The sequence below is a fragment of the Pelophylax lessonae genome (genome assembly GCF_965119305.1).
Source record: "Pelophylax lessonae genome assembly, chromosome: 13".
Classification (NCBI taxonomy): Eukaryota; Metazoa; Chordata; class Amphibia; order Anura; family Ranidae; genus Pelophylax; species Pelophylax lessonae.
In genome coordinates this window covers 170,909,245-170,931,250 of record NC_138780.1, presented here as the reverse complement: position 1 = coordinate 170,931,250, position 22,006 = coordinate 170,909,245, and the positions used below count along the sequence as shown (strand labels likewise).

The 22,006-nt window shown below is 43.0% G+C and overlaps 1 protein-coding gene across 1 annotated transcript in view; it reads right to left on the bottom strand.

Moving 5' to 3' along the window:
* The window catches only part of LOC309569225 (cholesterol 24-hydroxylase-like), a 204,653-nt gene that overhangs the window by 153,607 nt on the left and 29,040 nt on the right, over positions 1–22,006 (bottom strand). Inside the window, exons 6-11 of the mRNA XM_082274978.1 lie at positions 20,310–20,448; positions 6,039–6,149; positions 4,906–5,062; positions 4,230–4,292; positions 3,479–3,551; positions 2,840–2,924 (exon numbers count right to left, since the gene is read on the bottom strand). Coding sequence (XP_082131104.1) covers positions 2,840–2,924; positions 3,479–3,551; positions 4,230–4,292; positions 4,906–5,062; positions 6,039–6,149; positions 20,310–20,448 — 628 coding nt within the window. The remainder of the gene's footprint in view (positions 1–2,839; positions 2,925–3,478; positions 3,552–4,229; positions 4,293–4,905; positions 5,063–6,038; positions 6,150–20,309; positions 20,449–22,006) is intronic.

Sequence of the window (22,006 nt, the reverse complement as noted above, 5' to 3'; positions counted from 1 at the left end):
ACATTTGCACCCTACCTTGACCCTGACAGTAACCAAGATAAAACCTTGATCTATTTTATTTATTTAATTTTTTTAAATTGTATTTAATACTTAATGGCCCTGTAAACCTTTGTTATTAACCACTTAAGCCCCGGAAGATTTTACCCCCTTCCTGACCAGGCCCTATTTTGCGATTCGGCACTGCGTGAATTTGACGGACTATTGCGCGGTCGTGCGACGCTGTACCTAAAGGAATTTGACGTCCTTTTTTTCCCACAAACAGAGCTTTCTTTTGGTGGTATTTGATCACCTGTGCGATTTTTTGATCATGCGCTATAAACAAAAAAAGAGCGACAATTTTGCAAAAATAATATTTTTCACATTTTTTTATATGAAATTCCCCTCAAAAAATGTAAAAATCTAAATTTTTTAACATTTTAGGCCAATTTGTTTTCTGCTACATATGTTTGGTAAAAAAAAAATCGCAATAAGCGTATTTTGATTGGTTTGCGCAAAAAGGGAAAGATTTTTGTTGTTTTTTTTAACAAGTAATGGCGGCGATCTGCGATTTTTTTTGCGGGACTGCGACATTGCGGCGGACAGATTGGACCCTTGACCGACATTTTTGACACTTTTGGGGGTACCAGTTACATTACTACAGTAATCAGTGCTATACATATGCGCTGTTACTGTAAAAATGACACTGGCGGGGAAGGGGTTAACTTTATTGGAGAAGGAGGGGTTAAGTGTGTCCCTGGGGCGTGCTTCTAACTATGAAGGGATGTGGCTGTTTCTGTAACTACAGAGATATACAATCCTGCATAGCAGGACCGTATGATCTCTGCACTTACACAGGGGAGAATGACAGGCGGCTTTGTTTACATTAGCCGCCTGCCTTTCTCCCTCTGTAACGGACGATCGCGAGTGACATCAGGTCCGCCGGGCACACACGTGGGGGGAGGGGGTGTCCGTGAACGAGCGGGGGCGGGAGCGCGCCTCTGGCGGCGCGCGCTCGCTCCCTATTGGCTCGCAGGTGAGTGACGTACCCATACGTCACTTTGCCTGCACGGGGCTGACCGCCGCAGTATATGTTCTTGCGGCGGTCGGCAAGCGGTTAAGTTGTTTCTTACTGTGTTTTTCTGCCTCCATGCAATCACCTCCCTAAGCTCCCGAACATCTCCTTTTCTTCACTTTTATTGTTTTGGAAAGAGCAGTGTACAGTAGTTGCAGTCATGTGCACTACTCCTAGCACGCTACTTATCTCATTGTCCATAGTCCATCAGATCACTGCAACATTCTGTGCATCGGATACTTCAATAAACTTGAACAAGGATTTTAAAAGAGCGCGGCTCACTTTTCTTCTTAACTTTGGGTTAAGTGTTAAATTTATGGAGCAGCCAGCGACAGCTGGGAACCAGCACTCATAGTCGGCAAAGTAGGGGTTATGTGTGCCTGCAGCAGAACATTACATTTTTCATCCTCTCAGCCTAGGCAAAAAAAAAGCTTTTTTGAAAATCTATACAGGTTAGTTTATTCTGTGACATATTAGTTTACTGTATGTACTCATGCAGACTTGTGAAGGGTTTGAAAGGTCCACTTTTAAACTATCCTACTACAAGACAGCAAGTCAGCTTTGTGTAGAAATGAATATATATATATGGTATAGCACCCTACAGGCAGGTGCTTGGTAAAACATAGTGGGCTTTGTCTGCCTAACAGCAGAGCCCTGTTTTCTTTTCTACAGGTAGGTTGCTGTGGCTACCAAGTGTGTCTGCTGTGAGGGAAGTGTCCCTGCTGGCTCCTGTGAGAGTCTTCTCATAGGGCAGTGTGGGAAGCCCAATCAGGGGACATATCCCAGCTTGTAACTGCCCCAGAAGGCAAATTATGCTGCAAAGGATTCTGGGAGTGGGTATACGTTTGGGGAAGTGCGTGGCACTTTGTCTTTGGCGGGAGCAGAGTCCCAGTAGGGAGAGTACGGCTGTCTCTGCTCCTGTCTGAGGAAGCGGATAGTTCGGGGTGTCACCTGAAGATCCAGAGGGTGCTGAGTTGAGCTGAGGGGATCCAGTGTGCCGGGAATCTGCGGAGAGCGAGAGGGGTCCAGTCCCAGGAAAGCCTACACAGGTCGTGAGTACTGAGGATTGCCCCTGGGGGTCTGCCTAGTGTCAGAGGGGACCACTCCGGAGGAGATTCTGGGATCCAGTGTCAGCTAGCTGTAAAGGGGGTACCTAGGTTGAGGACCCTGAAGTCACAGAGGGAGTGCATAGTCAGTGAACTCGGAAGAGTTCAAGTTCAAGGGGGCACCTGCATTTGGGCCCTGAATTGTACAGAGTGTGTGTCAGTTGCCAGCACAGTTAAACAGAGTTCTGCTACATACTACCTCAGACTGGCCAAGCGGAGGACAGTATTCAGGGACTTACACAGCTAAACAGTGTCAGGAGTTCAAAAATATTCAGTCCTGGATCTTCTGGACTAAAAGTCGAGGATTCAGCACTTCTGTGTTCATCAAGTTATTCTCAGAGTTAGTGAGCGTTGGCAGGCGCCGGCTGGCGTCAAGGAAGCGCCAACGGGCATTTTTCCAGGATAAAGTCCCAATTGTGTATAGTTAAGCCTCAAGGAGTATCCCACCCATTCCCTCCTCCCATCCCCTATAAAACCAATAAAAACCACAAACAAAGATGCTGGAGTTGTCGCTGCTTCAGTTGTCACACCCAGGGTCACAGCTCACATGGGCTGGGGAAAGTACCAGTAGTAATGGCAGACCCACATCAGGCCATAGGCCTGGAAACCTTGCTACAATATATATATATTTTTTTCTCTTTGGCTTATTGTAAACTGGATTTTTTTTGGTATTTGCAGCTACCTGAGACAAATATTGCAGTTTTCCAAGATCTTCGCACTCAAGGTCTCTTTTGGAACCTATAACTTCATCCACTTCATCCTGAGCCCTGGAAGGTAAACCAAGTTTGTTGTTGAATATATTTTACCTACCAAGCCAAAAGGGATCTATAGTTCAGTATAAGTGCCATCATCCCTGTATTGATTAGATAACTCAACCAGCAAAAAGAGTGGGATTTTTAAGCACTATATCAGTACAACCAAATGTGTGTATAATACAATACAAAAATACAAATAATATAGTTATTTGTATTCTACTTACATTTGATTGTACTGATATAGTGCCTAAAAGGCCCATTTTTTTGGTGGTGGAGTTGTTTAATATGTATAATATTTAACCAATGTACTGTGAGTTTTGTACTTTTCACTTTATATCTATTATACATTTTAGAGGATTTTTATTAGTATGGGGCTGGGCTGGATTTTTAAGTGTATGGTGCTGGGCTACAAGGATATTTTTGTAAATATACAGTATATATAGCTTTATGCAGTACAATCAGAAAAAAACATACTTAAATGATTCTCCTTTCCCCAAGAAATGGTTTGATTTGTTAAGGGATGACACATTGGTAAAGCAGTATGTTAATCATATTATGTATCTCACTTTTTCAGAACGTCCGGGTTCCGTGCCAGTTCTATCACTGTAAATGATAACTGGTTGGCAGTTGTTTCTTGCCCTGAAAAGAACACAGATCTGTTTAAAGAACCTTTACAAGCATGCACAAGAGCTAGCAATCGGCACGGTTAATTTACAAAGACCAGAGAAACAGAAACTGGAGCAAAATTGAAGCCGGCTAAAGGCAAAATACAAAAACTAAATGAAGGTGAAAGATAAAATTGGATTCGATGTTATAGGTTATTGCTATGCATTTACCCTGATTTGCATTGCCCCATTTCCCCATTTCTTGTGTATTGTATTTCTTGTGTCTTAGTCTACATACTACCTGCTCATTAAAACCATTTTACATTAATGGATTTGATTGTATTTCTTGTGTCTTAGTCTATCACTGTAAATGATAACTGGTTGGCAGTTGTTTCTTGCCCTGAAAAGAACACAGATCTGTTTAAAGAACCTTTACAAGCATGCACAAGAGCTAGCAATCGGCACGGTTAATTTACAAAGACCAGAGAAATAGAAACTGGAGCAAAATTGAAGCCGGCTAAAGGCAGTCATGCAAAAACTAAATGAAGGTGAAAGATAAAATTGGATTCGATGTTATAGGTTATTGCTACGCATTTACCCTGATTTGCATTGCCCCATTTCCCCATTTCTTGTGTATTGTATTTCTCGTGTCTTAGTCTACATACTACCTGCTCATTAAAACCATTTTACATTAATGGATTTGATTACAAACCTGCAATGAAGAAAGTAACAAAATTATCTATCAAATCTTCCATATCACATTCATCCTCCTGGGCTGTAAAGAGAGAGAAAAATAGTAAACCCGTCTCTTGAAAAAAAAGGAATGCTTATTTATAGATATGTAATAAGCAAGAAGACTGGAGCATTGTCCTTACATTTTTCCTAGGTATGGCCTCTAAATGTTTTGCTTCATAACCCCTGAAAACAGCAAAAAATGAGCAGGGGACCCCTTTTAAATCTATTCCAAGGGACCGCTTCCAATATCGCAGAACCAGCCATTTTTTTTCGAGGTATGGCCCCTAAATGTTTTACCTCATAACCCTGACAACAGTAAAGACTGAATAGGAAGACCTCTTCTAAAACCTCTCCAGGAGGACCCCTTCCAAGATGGGAGAATCTGCCCTATGTTTTTCCTAGGTATGACCCCCTAAATGTTTTGCATCATAAACCCTGGCAAAAATAAAGAATGAGCAGGTGAACCTTTTCCAGTAGGACCTCTTCCAAGATCGGATAATCGGCCTTACCTTATTCCTAGGTATGTGCCCTAAATGTTTTACATCACAACCTCTGGCAACAGTAGAGAATGAGCAGGGGGACCTATTTGTGTGGTGTAGATGTTTTTACCTCTTCTATATTAAATGTGACATGTAAGAGCTCTTTTGGCTTACCTGCTCCTTTGAGGATCTGTGTGAGTATATCCATCGGAATGTCTTCTTCATCTTCAATTTCCTTTCTGCGTCTCTCGATGCATTCTCTCCCAGTTTTCCTGAGAAGTCTGAGGCTTTCTTGAGTATCTTTAATATACTGCTGCTTTTCCAAGGAGAACTAGCAAGAAATACATACTGTAATATACATAAAATAAAAAGGTTCTTACAATAAATGTAGTAATGTTTATTGCAAGGTATGATAGTTTAACAGGATGGGTAATCAGCTAAATGTAACCCTCAGTTTACTAAACAGGTGCAAAGTTAGAACTAATAATGCGAAATGAATTTAAAATTGCAAAGAACATGCATACACTGCAGAATAATGCAAGGCAGATTATGAAAGCTGCACAAACATGGACTCTGCATAGCAGTGTCTCTGGGACTCAATCATGTGCCGGCATAACACAGCTTCAGTACTTACAATAAAGTGCAGGTTAGCTCTGGTAACTCAGGTGAATAGCTGGAGGAATCCAAGGCCCAATGGACAAAGCGCTATTCCAATGCAACTGTCATATACTCTGGCAGCAATCAGGGAGGGCCTCCCCAAAATAGGTGTGTCTTTTGGAGAAGACATGTGCTGCTGAGCTCCTGCTTGGCTGCCTGCATGCCAGTTCTGACAATGAAGGGCCTCCTACCTGGCTGAAGATCACTTGCCAAGCTACCTCTCCCTCATCAGGTGGGCCTCTTAGAGCTGCTAAAGAAGGGAAGTAGAGAAACTTATCTTCCTTGGGTGTGTCTAGGAACCCAGGGGTTTGTGGTACAAAGAGGTAAAGGGGCCTGCACCTGCTGCATCTGATCAAAGTGAGTAAACTGTCATTCCAGTACATTAGCGTTTTATTTCCCATTTATGGGTTACAGTTTTTTTAGATGCCCCAGATGTTGTAAAATAAACAATGCAGTTCAGGCAGCAATACTCACTGCCTCTTTAGTGCTGTCCTTCACACCTTCTAAAAACAAAACATACCCTAGGACCATTCGGAAAAAAGCATTGTACACAGTAGAGGAGAACAGCAGCAATAGGATCATAGCAGCATGAGCTAAGGGCATCAGTCTATTATGAGCCCACATTGAAAGACAGACAATCATGTCCTCACCCTGATAAAAGGGTTTCTAATTTCCACTAATCCTCTAATAGCCAAGGATATGGCTCGAGGAAATGGAGTCTGATCATCATCAATGGAATTCAGGTCCATCCCAAAAGCTACCTAGGAAAAAAAACAAAAAAAACAATTAATAAAAATGTATGTGCAGGCATTGCCCACATTTAAACCCAACCCTTCCTATCCTCTAAAGCAGCCTTTCTCAGCCTATTCAACAAAGAGGAACCTTTGAAATAAATTTCTGTTCTCGGGGAACCCTTGCTAAAAATTTAAAATCTACAACTCATGATACATTAGTGTGACAGTCAGTGGAATGAATGCTCCTTACTCTTGCCATCATTGGGAAGAATTACCCCCTTACAGATAGCTAAAAGGAACAATGGTGTCATCGGAAACTTATCTGAGAGGCAGGTTATGTATTCGGTGTCGCCATAAGATAGCATTATGGACACCAATATGTTACCGTGCCACATCCTAATATATAGGAAACTAGAAAATATCTATTGCATAGGAAATGGACTTTACTGGCACAACATCAGGACACTATGTCATAAAAAATATAAATTTTATTTCAGAAAAAGTTTTAAAAAAATTACTTTTCACAAACATATATATATGTATAAACGAGCATTGTTTTAAAAGTACTGTGCAACAAGAGTAAATTCAATTAGTCATGAGTGAACCCCAGCATACCACATGGTACCAACGAGTTGAAAACTACTAGAAGCCCTTTACTCTAAACTGGAGTCATACGGTAATACAGGCTTTTGATGGTGTAGTTCCAGTTGTGGCGGTGTATTCACTTGGAAACGACAGGGTTCTCTACATGTTTTGCGCTGTAGCGCTTCTTCTGGAGAGTGTCGTTAGTTATAACACTTTATCATAAAATCTATAAGAGAAAGAAGGAGGAACACATGCATGAAAATTCATACAATATACAACCTCATTTCAACGGAAACAGTGCTCCTAAAGTATGCAAATTATATACGATGTCCGTCTATAATTATGCATATATGTATCTAACTTAGTCTAATTTCTTACCAATATACAATATGTGGCAGGGTACATTGGATAATCCAAAAAAGAACACCAATATATATAGATTATTCGCTCATATACAGTGCATTGCGAAAGTATTCGGCCTCCTTGAACTTTTCAACCTTTTGCCACATTTTAGGCTTCAAACATAAAGATATAAAACTGTAATTTTTCGTGAAGAATCAACAACAAGTGGGACACAATCATGAAGTGAAACAAAATTTATTGGATATTTCAAATTTTTTTAACAAATAAAAAACTGAAAAATTGGGCGTGCAAAATTATTCAGCCACTTTACTTTCAGTGCAGCAAACTCTCTCCATGTCACGATCCGGGGTCAGGCTCGAAGACCAGTAGCTATAGCAGTCGCAGGGCACACAGGAACCAGCAGGATAGGAACACTGACAGGTCACCGAGGCAGATGACACAGGCTCACCTGAGGTGCGGAGTCTAAGTACTAACCGGTCTTCACCAGCGCTCCTGAAGGTGGAGATGGATTTTGCTGCGTGTTAGCACCAGGTCGCGGTCCTCAAGATCGCCCCACCAGGAGGTGAGCAAGTCAGAGTCCAGTAGCAGATAGGGATTAAGCTGAAGCGTAGTCAAGGAGTAGCCAAAGGTCGGTAACCAGTAGTTGCAGGTTGGGATCAAACAGAAGAGTAGTCGAGGAACAAGCCAAGTGTCGATAACGGATAGTAGCAAGGATACAGACGGCAGCAGGAGAGACAAGCGAGATATCGGCTGTTGAAGGCACAATATTCTGGCGACCAGGAAGTGCAAAGACATGGCTTATAACAGGAAGTTCATGGGAGGAGCAAAGGGTTCAAGGTTCAAGGCAATAAAGATTCACAGCAGGATCATTCAAGGATTTGTCCAGGGAGCTGTCCAGCATTCCAGGTAGCTCAGCGAGTAGAGTCATTGCCAGACACCATGGAGGTCCCAGGTTCAAGTCCGGGTCCTGACAGTACTCCCCTCCTCCCAGGACGTCCGCTGGACGTCTTAGGACCAGGTTTAAGAGGAAACCTCTGGTGGAACTCCCTTGTTAATCTAGGGGCATGAACATTTTCTTCTGGCTCCCAGGAATTTTCTTCTGGTCCATATCCTTCCCATTGAACCAGATATTGTAATTTATTCCTAAAGATCCTGGAATCAAGAATTCTCTCCACTACAAATTCTTCTTCACCCTGTACTTCAACAGGTGGAGGAGGCGGAAGAATTCTTCCAGGAAAGGGATTTTCCTTAAATGGCTTGAGCAGTGATATGTGAAAAACCGGGTGAATTCTCATACTGTCGGGAAGTTTTAAACGGAAAGTGACTGGGTTGACCTGAGCAGAAATTTGGAAAGGTCCCACAAACTTTTGTCCCAACTTTGCAGATGGAACATGGACCTTCAAATTTTTGGTTGATAACCAAACCTTGTCACCCACTTGAAAGGTAGGAAGTGATCGCCGATGTCTATCAGCAGCCTTCTTGTAAGATTCCTGAGCCTCCTTCAAAGTCTCAATTAATTTCTCCTGAATCTCTTGCAACATAGTTAATCTGTTGGCTACAGCAGGAATTGGAGTTGAGATAGGGAGATCAGGAATAAAAACTGGATGATAACCATTGTTTAAGAAAAACGGGCTTTGAGAGGTTGAGCTATGTCTAGAATTGTTGTAAGAAAACTCTGCCGTGGGAAGATAGTCCACCCAGTCGTCCTGAAGATAACTAACAAAACATCGAAGGTACTGTTCTAAAGTTTGATTGGTCCTCTCAGTCTGACCATTAGACTGAGGATGAAAAGCAGAAGACAGGTTGATTGCTACTCCTAAAGCGGAGCAAAAGCTTTTCCAAAACTTTGAAGTAAACTGTACTCCTCGATCTGACACAACGTCTTCAGGAATTCCATGTAGTCTGAAGACTTCTCGAACCATCAACTCTGCAGTTTGTTCCGAAGAGGGTACCCCCTTAACTGGTATAAAGTGAGCCATCTTGGTGAGGCGGTCAACGACCACCAAGATAGTGGTCATTCCTTTTGAGGGGGGTAAATCAACCACAAAGTCCATAGAAATTGACCCCCATGGTCTTGATGGGATAGGGAGTGGTTGGAGCAACCCCAAAGGAGAAGCTCGGGGTGTCTTATTGCGTGCACAGGTCAGGCACGAGGCTACATACCTTTTAACATCTTTCTTGTACCCAGGCCACCAAAAGGAGCGTGATAAAAGTTCCTCTGTTTTAGAAACTCCAAAATGTCCAGCAAGTTTTGAGTCATGACTCAACCGGAGGACTTCAACCCGAGCAGACTCAGGTACATAGAGGCGATGCGTTTTAATCCAAAAGCCATTCTTGAACTCAAGACTGATGTCCATAGGAGGATTATTGAGGAGTGAGTCATTCTCGTAACCTTCTTTGAGGAGACTCAAGAATGCCTTTGAACTTGTGACACCTAGGAAGTTCTTTTGAGGCAGGATAGTGCATTCAGCATGGTTCTCCTGGGAAGGCCCCGATAACATCCGTGATAAGGCATCAGCCTTACCATTTCTTGACCCAGGTCTATATGAGATAATAAAATTAAATCTAGAAAAGAACAGCGACCAACGTGCTTGTCTAGAAGACAATCTTTTGGCCGAACAAATGAATTCTAAATTTCTGTGATCAGTGAGAACGGTCACAGGATGCTTAGTACCTTCCAGCAAATGCCTCCATTCGGAAAAGGCTTCCTTAATTGCCAGTAACTCCTTATTCCCTATGTCATAATTCCTCTCAGCTGAAGACATTAAACGAGAAAAGTAAGCACAAGGATGAAGCTGCATCTTTTCACTGCTTCGTTGAGAAAGGATAGCTCCTACAGCAGAGTCAGAAGCATCCACTTCCACTACAAAAGGTAGCTCAGGATTGGGATGTACCAATACTGGTGCAGAAGTGAACAGAGTCTTTAACTTATCAAAAGCAGCCTGAGCATTAGATGACCACACAAAGGGCACCCCTTTCTTTGTCAGCTGTGTAATCGGAGCTATCACCTTAGAGAAATTTCTTATGAATTTCCTGTAGAAATTGGCAAACCCGATGAATCTTTGAATTTCCTTAACGTTTCCAGGGACAGGCCAATCTACTACTGCTCTAATCTTCTCAGGATCCATGCTTACTCCATCTGGTGAAATAATATACCCCAGAAACTGGATCTGGGTTTGTTCAAACTCACATTTTTCCAATTTGATATAAAGTCGATTCTGCCTCAATCTTTCAAGGACAGTGCAAACATGCTTGCGATGCTCCTCTAGGTTATTGGAAAAAATGAGGATATCATCCAAATAAGCAACTAGAAATTGGTCCAACAGATCTCGAAAAACATCGTTGATGAAGTGTTGAAAGGTTGCAGGGGCATTACAAAGACCAAAAGGCATAACCAAGGACTCGAAGTGTCCGTATCTGGTTCTAAAGGCGGTTTTCCATTCATCTCCTTGGCGGATACGAACAAGGTTATAAGCCCCCCGCAAGTCAAGCTTTGTAAAAATCTTGGCAGAACGAAGTCTTTCCAACATTTCAGAGATCAACGGGAGAGGATAACGGTTTTTAATAGTAACTTTATTCATGTGCCTGTAATCAATGCATGGACGTAAGGTAGAGTCTTTCTTTTCAACAAAGAACAAGGCTGCTCCAGCAGGGGATGTTGAGTGTCTAATAAACCCCTTCTCTAAATTCTCATCAAGCCACTCCCTGAGCACCTTTAATTCAGGTTCTGATAAATTGAATAGGCGGCCGAAAGGTATTTCTGCACCTGGGAGTAGCTCAATGGGGCAATCATATGGGCGATGAGGAGGTAACTGGTCGGCGTTCTTCTTATCACAGACATCCTGAAACTCATGGTATTGTGGAGGCAGTTTAGGATATGACTGTGCTGTAACCAAATCCAACTGTGTTTCCTTAATCTGTGGAGAACTAATTGGACAAGGCTCTCTACAGTATTCCTCACAATGGAGGGATGTAAAATTTATAACGCGTGCTTCCCAATTGATTGAGGGATTATGGGTGGAAAACCAAGTGATGCCCAAGATCACAGGAAATTTAGGTGACGTAATCAGCTGAAAACTGATGGTCTCACGATGGTTAGCCTCAAATTGGAGAACCAAAGGGACTGTTTCATGGGTAACAGGTCCAGAAGTTAAGGGTGAACCATCCACTGTCTCCATATCGACTGGGGCTAATTTATTTCTTGTCTGAATCATATTGTTTTTGGCAAAGTCTATGTCCATGAAGTTCCCCCCTGCACCAGAGTCCAGCATAGCAGAGCAAGGAATCTCAATGCCCTCAGAGATAAGTTTAATAGGGAGGACAAAATGAGGTAGTGAAGAATTTATTTTATTTTCTTCCTGGACCAACGGGGAGATGGACTGGCTAATGGAGTTTATTTGTTCAGGCGTGATCACATCAATCGATGCAATTGTTCTTCTAACCTTGTTAGGGCAGTTAATTGCATAATGACCAGAATCTCCACAGTAAAGACATAGGTTCTCAGAACGTCTTCTTTCTTTCTCCTGAATGGAAATGGATCTCTTAATTGCATCTACCTGCATTGGCTCAGGAGTGTTAGAATTAGGAGCAACTTTGAAATCCTGCTGAACAAATGGAGTAGCAGAGAAACGCATGCCACTCTTACTTGCAAACATTCCCAGCCTCTCCTTCCTCCTTTCTGTAAGTCTCTGATCAATTCTGATACATAATTGGATGAAGGCATCAAGATCATCAGGAGTATCAACTCTAGCGAGCTCATCCTTTACCTGTTCAGAAAGCCCTCGGCGGAACTGACTCTTTTGCGCAGCAGGGTTCCAAGTAGTATCTGCAACCCAACATCTGAATTCTGCTGTGTACTCAGCGACAGAGCGCCTTCCCTGCCTCAGACTATGCAGCTTTGCTTCAGCAGTAGCACAGCGGTTGGGATCATCAAAAACCTGATCCATTGCGGTCAAAAAGGTCTGCAGATTATTTAAAATGGCACTGTCCTGCTCAATATATGGGGAGGCCCAAGCTAGAGCTTCTCCAGTCAGAAGTTCGAGAATCAAGGTTACCTTTCTCTTCTCAGAAGGAAATGCAGCAGGGTGTGTTTGGAAATATAAACGACACTGATTTAGGAAACCTCTGTAATGATGGCGGTCTCCATTAAACTTGGATGGTAAAGGCTGAGGCATATGTGTGATAGTATCACCTCGGTCCAGTAGTAGTCTCTGCAGAGCATGAATCTCCTTCTGTTGTCTTTCCAATAGACTTTCTAGTTTATTAACTTTTTCTTGGCAGGTAACACCAAATTCTTGCAGCTCAGCAATTTGTTGCCTAAGAGGAGTCACGATGCTTGCTATAGCGGCCTCCATGTTTTGGGCCAGAATATTCTGTCACGATCCGGGGTCAGGCTCGAAGACCAGTAGCTATAGCAGTCGCAGGGCACACAGGAACCAGCAGGATAGGAACACTGACAGGTCACCCAGGCAGATGACACAGGCTCACCTGAGGTGCGGAGTCTAAGTACTAACCGGTCTTCACCAGCGCTCCTGAAGGTGGAGATGGATTTTGCTGCGTGTTAGCACCAGGTCGCGGTCCTCAAGATCGCCCCACCAGGAGGTGAGCAAGTCAGAGTCCAGTAGCAGATAGGGATTAAGCTGAAGCGTAGTCAAGGAGTAGCCAAAGGTCGGTAACCAGTAGTTGCAGGTTGGGATCAAACAGAAGAGTAGTCGAGGAACAAGCCAAGTGTCGATAACGGATAGTAGCAAGGATACAGACGGCAGCAGGAGAGACAAGCGAGATATCGGCTGTTGAAGGCACAATATTCTGGCGACCAGGAAGTTCAAAGACATGGCTTATAACAGGAAGTTCATGGGAGGAGCAAAGGGTTCAAGGTTCAAGGCAATAAAGATTCACAGCAGGATCATTCAAGGATTTGTCCAGGGAGCTGTCCAGCATTCCAGGTAGCTCAGCGAGTAGAGTCATTGCCAGACACCATGGAGGTCCCAGGTTCAAGTCCGGGTCCTGACACTCCAGAAGTTCAGTGAGGATCTCTGAATGATCCAATGTTGACCTAAATGACTAATGATGATAAATAGAATCCACCTGTGTGTAATCAAGTCTCCGTATAAATGCACCTGCACTGTGATAGTCTCAGAGGTCCGTTTAAAGCGCAGAGAGCATCATGAAGAACAAGGAACACACCAGGCAGGTCCGAGATACTGTTGTGGAGAAGTTTAAAGCTGGATTTGGATACAAAAAGATTTCCCAAGCTTTAAACATCCCAAGGAGCACTGTGCAAGCGATAATATTGAAATGGAAGGAGTATCAGACCACTGCAAATCTACGAAGACCTGGCCGTAGCGCTAAACTTTCAGCTCATACAAGGAAAAGACTGATCAGAGATGCAGCCAAGAGGCCCATGATCACTCTGGATGAACTTCAGAGATCTACAGCTGAGGTGGGAGACTCTGTCCATAGGACAACAATCAGTCGTATACTGCACAAATCTGGCCTTTATGGAAGAGTGGCAAGAAGAAAGCCATTTCTTAAAGAGACATATTTACATTCCCTGTTATACAATCCACCATTCCTTACTTAGTGATAGGTGTACATTATACAATCAGGCATGAAGAGTCAGTTTACCCTAAATCATCCCCCCGCCACCATCTGTCTTTGGGCGATGACAGTCTTTGATCCACCGCTGTAGCTGCTTATTTTGATGTGGTTCTTTTTTGGATTATCCAATGTACCCAGCAACATATTTTTATTGGTAAGAAATTAGACTAAGTTAGATACATATATGCATAATTATAGATGGACATCGTATATAATTTGCATACTTTAAGAACACTGTTTCCGTTGAAATGAGGTTGTATATTGTATGAATTTTCATGCATGTGTTCCTCCTTCTTTCTCTTATAGATTTTATAATAAAGTGTTATAACTAACGACACTCTCCAGAAGAAGCACTACAGCGCGAAAATGTAGAGAACCCTGTAGTTTCAAAGTGAATACACCGCCACCACTGGAACTACACCATCAAAAGCCTGTATTACCGTATGACTCCAGTTTAGAGTAAAGGGCTTCTAGTAGTTTTCAACTCGTTGGTACCATGTGGTATGGTGGGGTTCACTCATGACCAATTGAATTTACTCTTGTTGCACAGTACTTTTAAAACAATGCTCGTTTATACATATATATGTTTGTGAAAAGTAATTTTTTTAAACTTTTTTTGAAATAAAATGTATATTTTTTATGACATAGTGTCCTGATGTTGTGCCAGTAAAGTCCATTTCCTATGCAATAGCTATTTTCTAGTTTCTTATCTGAGAGGCAGAAATTGTCTATTGCTCAAGAAACACCTAGCAACCTCAGGAGGAACCCTAGGGTTCCACTGAACCCTGGTTGAGAAACCCTGCTCTACAGTATGTCCCAGAAACAACTTTTATTATGCCCCTTGAAGCCTCTACCAAAGGAGCTATTGGGAGGCTAATTCTACTGATGTGGGTCCTCCCCCAGAGCTATATTTCCCAAGAGCTCTTTCCCTACACATATGGCATGAGGCAGATTCCTATGAGTCAGGACAGCAACATAGCAACTTTGTTTTTTTGCTAAAGAAATGAGTAGAGGGGCATAGGTGATGATCTGTAGTCAAGCATGAAGGGCTGGTTGGGTTTTCAGTGCAGAAAAGACACCGTTGTCAGCTCAAACCAGAAGGAAGAACCACGATGGATTTTCAATAGATTATTATTATTATTATTATACAGGATTTATAAAGCGCCAACAGTTTGCGCAGTGCTTTACAATATAAAGGGAGACAATACAGCTAAAATATCTTTTTTTTACTTGACAGCTACTCTTGTGGAGGGATCTGGGGATCTAAAAGACCCCAAACCCCTTCTCTGCACTTAAAAGCATTCAAAACGCCAAGTTTGGCTGTTTTGAATGCTTTTTATTTTTTTAAATCTGGCACCAGACAGTACCCGGAAGTGATGTCATGACATCACTTCCGGGTTTTTGCATGGAGACCCGATCAGAGCTAAATGTGGCTTTTATCGGGTCTTCAGCGGCCGTGCAGGCTGGTTGCCCCGGTCTCCCGGTGGGACGGGAGACCCAGGCGAGCCGTGGAAGGCGGCGGGAGGGGGGGAGGGCGTCCCCTCACACTCCTTTTAATGACAGCCGAGCGGCTTCTCAGCCGTATCAGTCGTCATTACAAGACAGCCGACCGTCGGCTATGGACGCTGGTACCGGGGTGATGCCTCTAGCTGCAGGCAACACTCTGGTAAAAGCACTTTCCGAAATATTGGCAATATCGGTAACCTCCAGGGCCGATTCATATATATCGCGGAAAGTGCATATCTGCCCTCGATATATCGGCTTTGCCGATAATCGGTCGATCCCTTTAATAAATGTTCTGTGCTTAATATACTACATAATGGTGTTTTGTTCTTGTCTTTCCTTTTGTTTTTCAGGGGTTAAGGAGGAATGGGCTACCTTCAGGCATATGGATATATCCATTGCTATACATGCTTAAAGATGAAAGCTCCACATTTCACTGAATGGTCTTAGTGAGGAAGAGAAGCTTCCACATATACAGACATCACCAAAAATATTGGCACCCCTGCATTTGTCAGATAATGCACCACTTTGCCCAGTAAATATATGCAAAATGTTGAAGCATTCTCATTTTTATTTATTTTGTTTGCATTGGTATGACACAAAAAAGTGAAGAAACAAAAACGCCAAATCTGACACATTCCATGCAAAACTCCAAAAATGAACTGGACATAATTATTGGCACCCTAATTTTAATATTTGGTAGCAAACCCCTTGAAAAAAATAACTAAAATGAATCGCTTCCTGTAACCATCAATGAGTTTCTTACACCTATCTACTGGAGTTTTGGACCACTTTTCTTTTGCTAACTCCTTCAGGTCTCTCAGATTGGAAGGGTTCCTTTTTCCAACAGCTTTTTTGAGATTTCTCTACAAGTGCTCTATGGGATTTAGATGTGGACTCATTGCTGGCCAGTTCAGTACTCTCTAGTGCTTTGTCCTAAACTATTTCTGGGTGCTTTTTGACATGTGCTTTGGGTCATTGTCCTGCTTTAAGACTCGTGACCTCTGACGGAGACCCAACTTTCTGACATTGGGTCCTACATTGGAATTCCTTGGTAGGCTTCAGATTTCATAATGCCATGCACACAGTCAAGACATCCATTGCCTTAAGCAACAAAGCAACTCCAAAACATCAGTGAACCTCCCCCATGTTTGAATGTAGGGGCTTTCTTTAAAGGCCTAATTTCTTTTTCTGAAAACAGTAGAATGATAGGCTTTACCAAAAAGCTGTAATTGTGTTTGTCTGTCCACAGAACATTCTCCCAAAAGTATTTTGGCTTCCTCATGCCTCGTACACACGCAACGATTATCGGCCGACCGATCGTCCGTCTTTTGTCCTGAGTGGTGTTTTGTTGGTTGGAATGTGCCTAGACTGCACACGAATTTTCTCGGCCAACAAAAATCTACTTCAGAAGTGATGTCATGTGATGGTTTACTTTCCGTGTGTTTTTTCTTCTCTGAGCATGCCCAGTCTTGCTCATCAGATTTTTGTCTGCCGAAATCTGTACTGACTGACGGAAAATCGGCCGTTGTGTTGACGGCCAACAAAAATTTTATAGCCTGCACACCAGATTTTTTTCAGCCGAAAAGTCGGAGTCGGTTGTCGAAAGCATCATACTAACAAGCCGAAAATCAGCCAATCGGACGTTGGCGGAAAATTCCAGGCCAATAATCGATGCGTGTGTACGAGGCATTAGGCAAGTTTTTCACAAACTCCAATCTGTTTTTTTTTTTTGTTTCTGTGCCAGCAGTGTGGTCCTCCTGGGTCTCCTACCATAGCGTTCCTTTTTATTCAGATGGCGATGTAAAGAGAGAGCTGACACACTTGTATCTTGTGTCTGAAGGTAAGCTTGAATTTGCCTGGAAGTTGATCAAGGTTCTTTATCCACCATTCGAACAATCCTTCATTGCAATCTTTGATCAATTTTTCTCTTTCGTCTACGTCCAGGCAGATTAGCTACAGTGTCATGTGCTGTAAACTTCTGGACAATGTCCATGCTTTTCCACAATTTTTGTTTTCAAGTCCTCAGACAATCCTTTGCGGCTCTTTCTCTTCTCAGTGCTTCACAGAGACACACAACAGAAAGGCTGAGTCAATTTTTTATCATTTTAACTGGTTGCTGGTGCGATTTCTATATTGTCAGCGCCTGTAAATTGATACAGGTGACTTTAATTACAAATGAAAGGAGCATCACAAACTTGGAATGCAGTTATTTCTTACAATTTTGAGAAGGTGCCAATAATTATGTTCAGTCCATTTTTGGAGTTTTGCGTGGAATGTGTCAGCTTTGGCTTTTTTTTTTCTCTACACTTTTCAGTGTCATACCAATACAAACAAAATAAATAAACATGAGAATGCCTAAGGCTGCATTCACATGTCAGCTTATAATCGCGGGCAGAACCGCCGCGGTTCCGCCCGCGATTCGGAGATTTATTGCAAATCGCGGGACGCCTAGCGTTGCCCGTTGATTTGCAATAGCCCCCCAAACGCCGAGCGATGTTGCCACGATTTACGCCCGCCGAATCGCGGCAACATCGCGCAAACAAAATCGCGGGACGCAATACGCTCCAAAAAAGTACAAGAGCTTCTTTGGAGCGTATTGCTTCCCGCGATTTTGTTTGCGCGATGTTGCCGCGATTCGGCGGGCGTAAATCGCGGCAACATCGCTCGGCGTTTGGGGGGCTATTGCAAATCAACGGGCAACGCTAGGCGTCCCGCGATTTGCAATAAATCTCCGAATCGCGGGCGGAACCGCGGCGGTTCTGCCCGCGATTATAAGCTGACATGTGAATGCAGCCTTAGTTGTAATTGCAACAATCTTCTGGGCAAAGTGGTAAATTACTTTCAGGGGCGTCAATATTTTTGGCCATGACTGTATCTGTTTTTAATCTCAAATTATTGAAACAATGTAACATTTTTTTTTTTTGGCTTTTTTTTTGAGTTATGGAAAATTTCTTGTACTATGTTGTCTTGTAAAATTCCTTTTTCTTGTGCACTATATTTTAAAGTGCTAGCTAAAAATGAATTTGATTGGTTGCTAATTTTGTTTTGCTTGCCTAATTTGGTACAGGGACACACTGGAGGTCTTCAGCAGCCATTGACCTGTGCTGGGCTCCTGGTGTACTGAAGATCATCCATCCAGTTGCTATGTGCCTGGGGTTTGGTCGATCCAGGAGGCTTTCTCCCCCTTTTTAACTTGTGCCAATTCATTTACTCTTGCATTTATATACATTTTAAATTGTTTTAAATAAATTATATGGAACCTACTACACCAGAGTGGTTGTGTTTTCTCTCTTCTTCCCACCCAAATTTGTTTATATACCGGTGGAGTCCCTCTTCCTTGCTGACAGCTGCAGCCCTGGACTGTTATGGTGTGAATACACGATTAGAATATCTCCCGATCATTCGACCACCGACTTTTGAAAAAGTATTTGTCGGTCGAAAACGTTGCCAACATACACGGTCTGAATATTGCTCGACCGTTGCCCGCCGACCATCGAAACAGTGTTCGTGCGTGATGAGGTTATACAGATTTAAACTGAACGACCTCAACACCAACGTATAGAATATTGTTCTTTCGCAAACGAGACGACAGAATTTTTCCTGTTTTTCAAACGGTATTTTTCGTTCTCAATATCGATATCGCTCATTGATGGCTGGACATTAACGAGTAGAATATCGGCTGATCGCTCGCTGAACGGAAATTTTCTTATCGTGTTTTCCAGCCATAAGTTTCCTCTGTCATAAGTTTCCAGCCATAAGTTTCCTCTGTCTAGTTACAGGGCTACCAGCTCCTAAGCCCCCTTTGTTTGTTGTTGTTGTTTATTCTACATTGTTTCCAGAGGCGTAAGTAGAACCTTCAGAGCCCCGGTGCAAGAAACCATGATGGGCCCCTGGACCCCTGACCGGGACCCTTCCCTTCAAGCCTGGGGCTCTTCCCACTGATCCTGGGCCCTTTACTCTCAATGTGGGGCCCTTTATTACGGTCCCGCAGTGGGACCCTTTCACAAGTTCTGCAGAGGCCCCCATCCTGCCATCTTGGGGCCTCCCCATGGTGGTGGAATGCCAGAGCTCGGTTGCAAGTGTGACCTTTGCGATCCTGGAAGTTCACCTACTGATGTCAGTAGTTTTTATTTTTTGGTATTTTAATTGTATTATTTTTTATCATTTTATTTTATTTTTTTTACAATATCACCGACTATGACTCTGTCCATTCAGAAAAGGAAGGAGTTGGTAAATTACATATTTACTGACCCATTCCTGGTTCTCTATTGTGACACATCCCCTGCAGCAGCCGGCAGGAGAGGGGAGGCAGCACAGTGGCGGGGGGGGGGGGGCAGCACAGTGTGGGGGAGGACCAGGGGAGCTCACAGGGGCCCAGAGACAGCAGACCACAAGTGAACTGGATAGGAGGAGTGGCGGGGGCAGCATACAGAGGAACCAATCTCCTTAATTTTCCTCCTGCAGCTACAGGAGGAAAAAGGAGGACAGTGATTTCTCTACATGCTGCCCCCACCACCCTTCCTATCCAGGTGTACACGGGAGCCGCACAGGCCACCTGGACCATGGGGCCCGGTTGTAGTTGCAACCCCTGCAACCCCTGTAGTTACGCCCCTGATTGTTTCAATATCTTTTGTGCACAGTCGCTTAGCCATTTGCCTCCCTTTCACCAGTGAGTGTGTGAGCACTGTCAGCCAAACGCCGTTCCTGGCGCAAGGCGTCATGGTTTTCATTTTTTGTAAATTCCTCCTCTGCTGCTCTAAACTATGACAAAATAAAACCTGCCATTGACCACTTCTTAATTGTGTAACTGTTTGGAGTGAAATGTCATCTCTTATCCAGTTCTAAATCTGTCTCAGTCCTTTGAAATTATGTGCATAGGCTTTGCTACCCAAGAGAGAGCCTGATTTCCGTCTGTGTTGCTCATTGTGAGCAATGCTTGCACCAGGGCTGCATCCGTTGTCCTATGTGCAATCTGGGAGTTCAGCTCAAATGACGAATGTCTGGATATTTTAAATGCTGAGACAAATCTAAGCAAAGTTCAAGTACGGGGTGTTCAGATTGGAAGAACCCGTTTGTTGGTTTTTGGGCAACATTATTAGTAACAGAAAACCTAAATCTATTCATTCTATGTACCTTTGAAATGACATCCAGAGTGATTCTGCAGAACATGTTAAGCATTCCAACCTCAGTTTTTCCGTCAGCCTTTTCTGACAGTCTCTGCATCAAGTCTTCGGCTTTCTCATTGAAAGGGGCCATCAATCCAGTCAGGTATCTGCATACAGGTAACAGAGGCACTGATTATGTAGGTTAATGTACAGTGACCAAGATACCAAAATGTGTCTCCTTGTATACCTCTATTATAACAGTGCAGAGGGATGCTACCCTCTTATAGCTACCATGTGTGGAAAAGAAACTTAAAAAATTGTAAAATAAAATAAAAAATACCTATAAGATCTTACCAAAAGTGCCTAACCTTGGGGCAAGTCTACCAGCTGAGAAATATTGTTCCCTCCTGGTCACAGCCTCGGAAGCATAACGAAGATACCTCAGGATACATTTTAGAAAGCCTGGCTGGGACTAGGTAGTAATGTGACAGGACCTTATAATTATCCACATTATATTTCAATTATTTCCAGCTTAGTCCTGTTAATCCGAATGATCTTGAAGTTTGTAAATTTACAAACCCCAATTCCAAAAATGTTGGAATTATATATACTGTATTTACACCAATCAGCCATAAATATTATGACCACCCACCTGAAATTGAGTAGGGCCCCCTTTTGCTAAAACAGCCCTGACCCATTGGGGCATGGACACCAAAATAACATCCACATGAATGGCAGGACCCAAGGTTTCCCAGCAGAACATTGCCCAAAGCATCACACTGCCTCTGCCAACCTGCCTTCTATTACTGCATCCTTGTGCCATCTCTTCTCCAGGTAAGTGACACACACGCAACCCGCCATCTACAGGATGTAAAAGAAAATGTGATTCATCAGACCAGGCCACCTTCTTCCATTGCTCTGTAGTCCAGTTCTGATGTTCATGTGACCATTGTAGAAGCTTTTGGCTTCGCACATGGGTCACCATGGGCTCCACAGCCGCATTCACAACAAACTACGATGCCCATTTTGTTCTGCTTTCACCATATCAACGTCTTGGACAACATGTTTCCTTGCAGCGTAATATATCCCACCAATTTTCAGATGCCATTGTAATGAGATATTCACTTTACCTGTCAGTGGTCATAATGTTATGGCTGATCGGTATATACACACAGTATATATATATATATATATATATATATATGCCATACCTGGCCAATGCCCCCGGAAGCTGGAAATCGCTGCTCCAGTGATCTCCACTTGTTTCTGGGTCCTGTGCTGACCTGCTGCTTTGAAAGCACAACAGGTCGGCAGCTCAGCACAGGAGCAATTCAGAGATGGCTTTGCATTTTCTGAAAGTATGCAAAGTGATCTCTGATTGGACGAGGTGGAGAGCATGACATCGCTGCCCACTTCTCTATATCATCCAATCAGAAAACACTTTGCATTTATTCAGTGCAAAGTAGTTTACAGTACAGTAGGGTAGCTGTTCAGCGCAGGACCTGGAAGTTAGTGGAGACCACTAGAGTAGCCGTGTCTACATCACTGATTTCCAGCTTCCAGGGGCATCACACAGGTATGGTATATACATAGTTACATTGATATAAGATGGAACAATGTGCATATGTATAAAATATCTATATCTATGTAGCACTGCCCCTTAAGAGCTGCTGGTTTTTAACACTTTTGGATTCCCCTGGGTTACCCTTAGCAACTGCAGGCAGA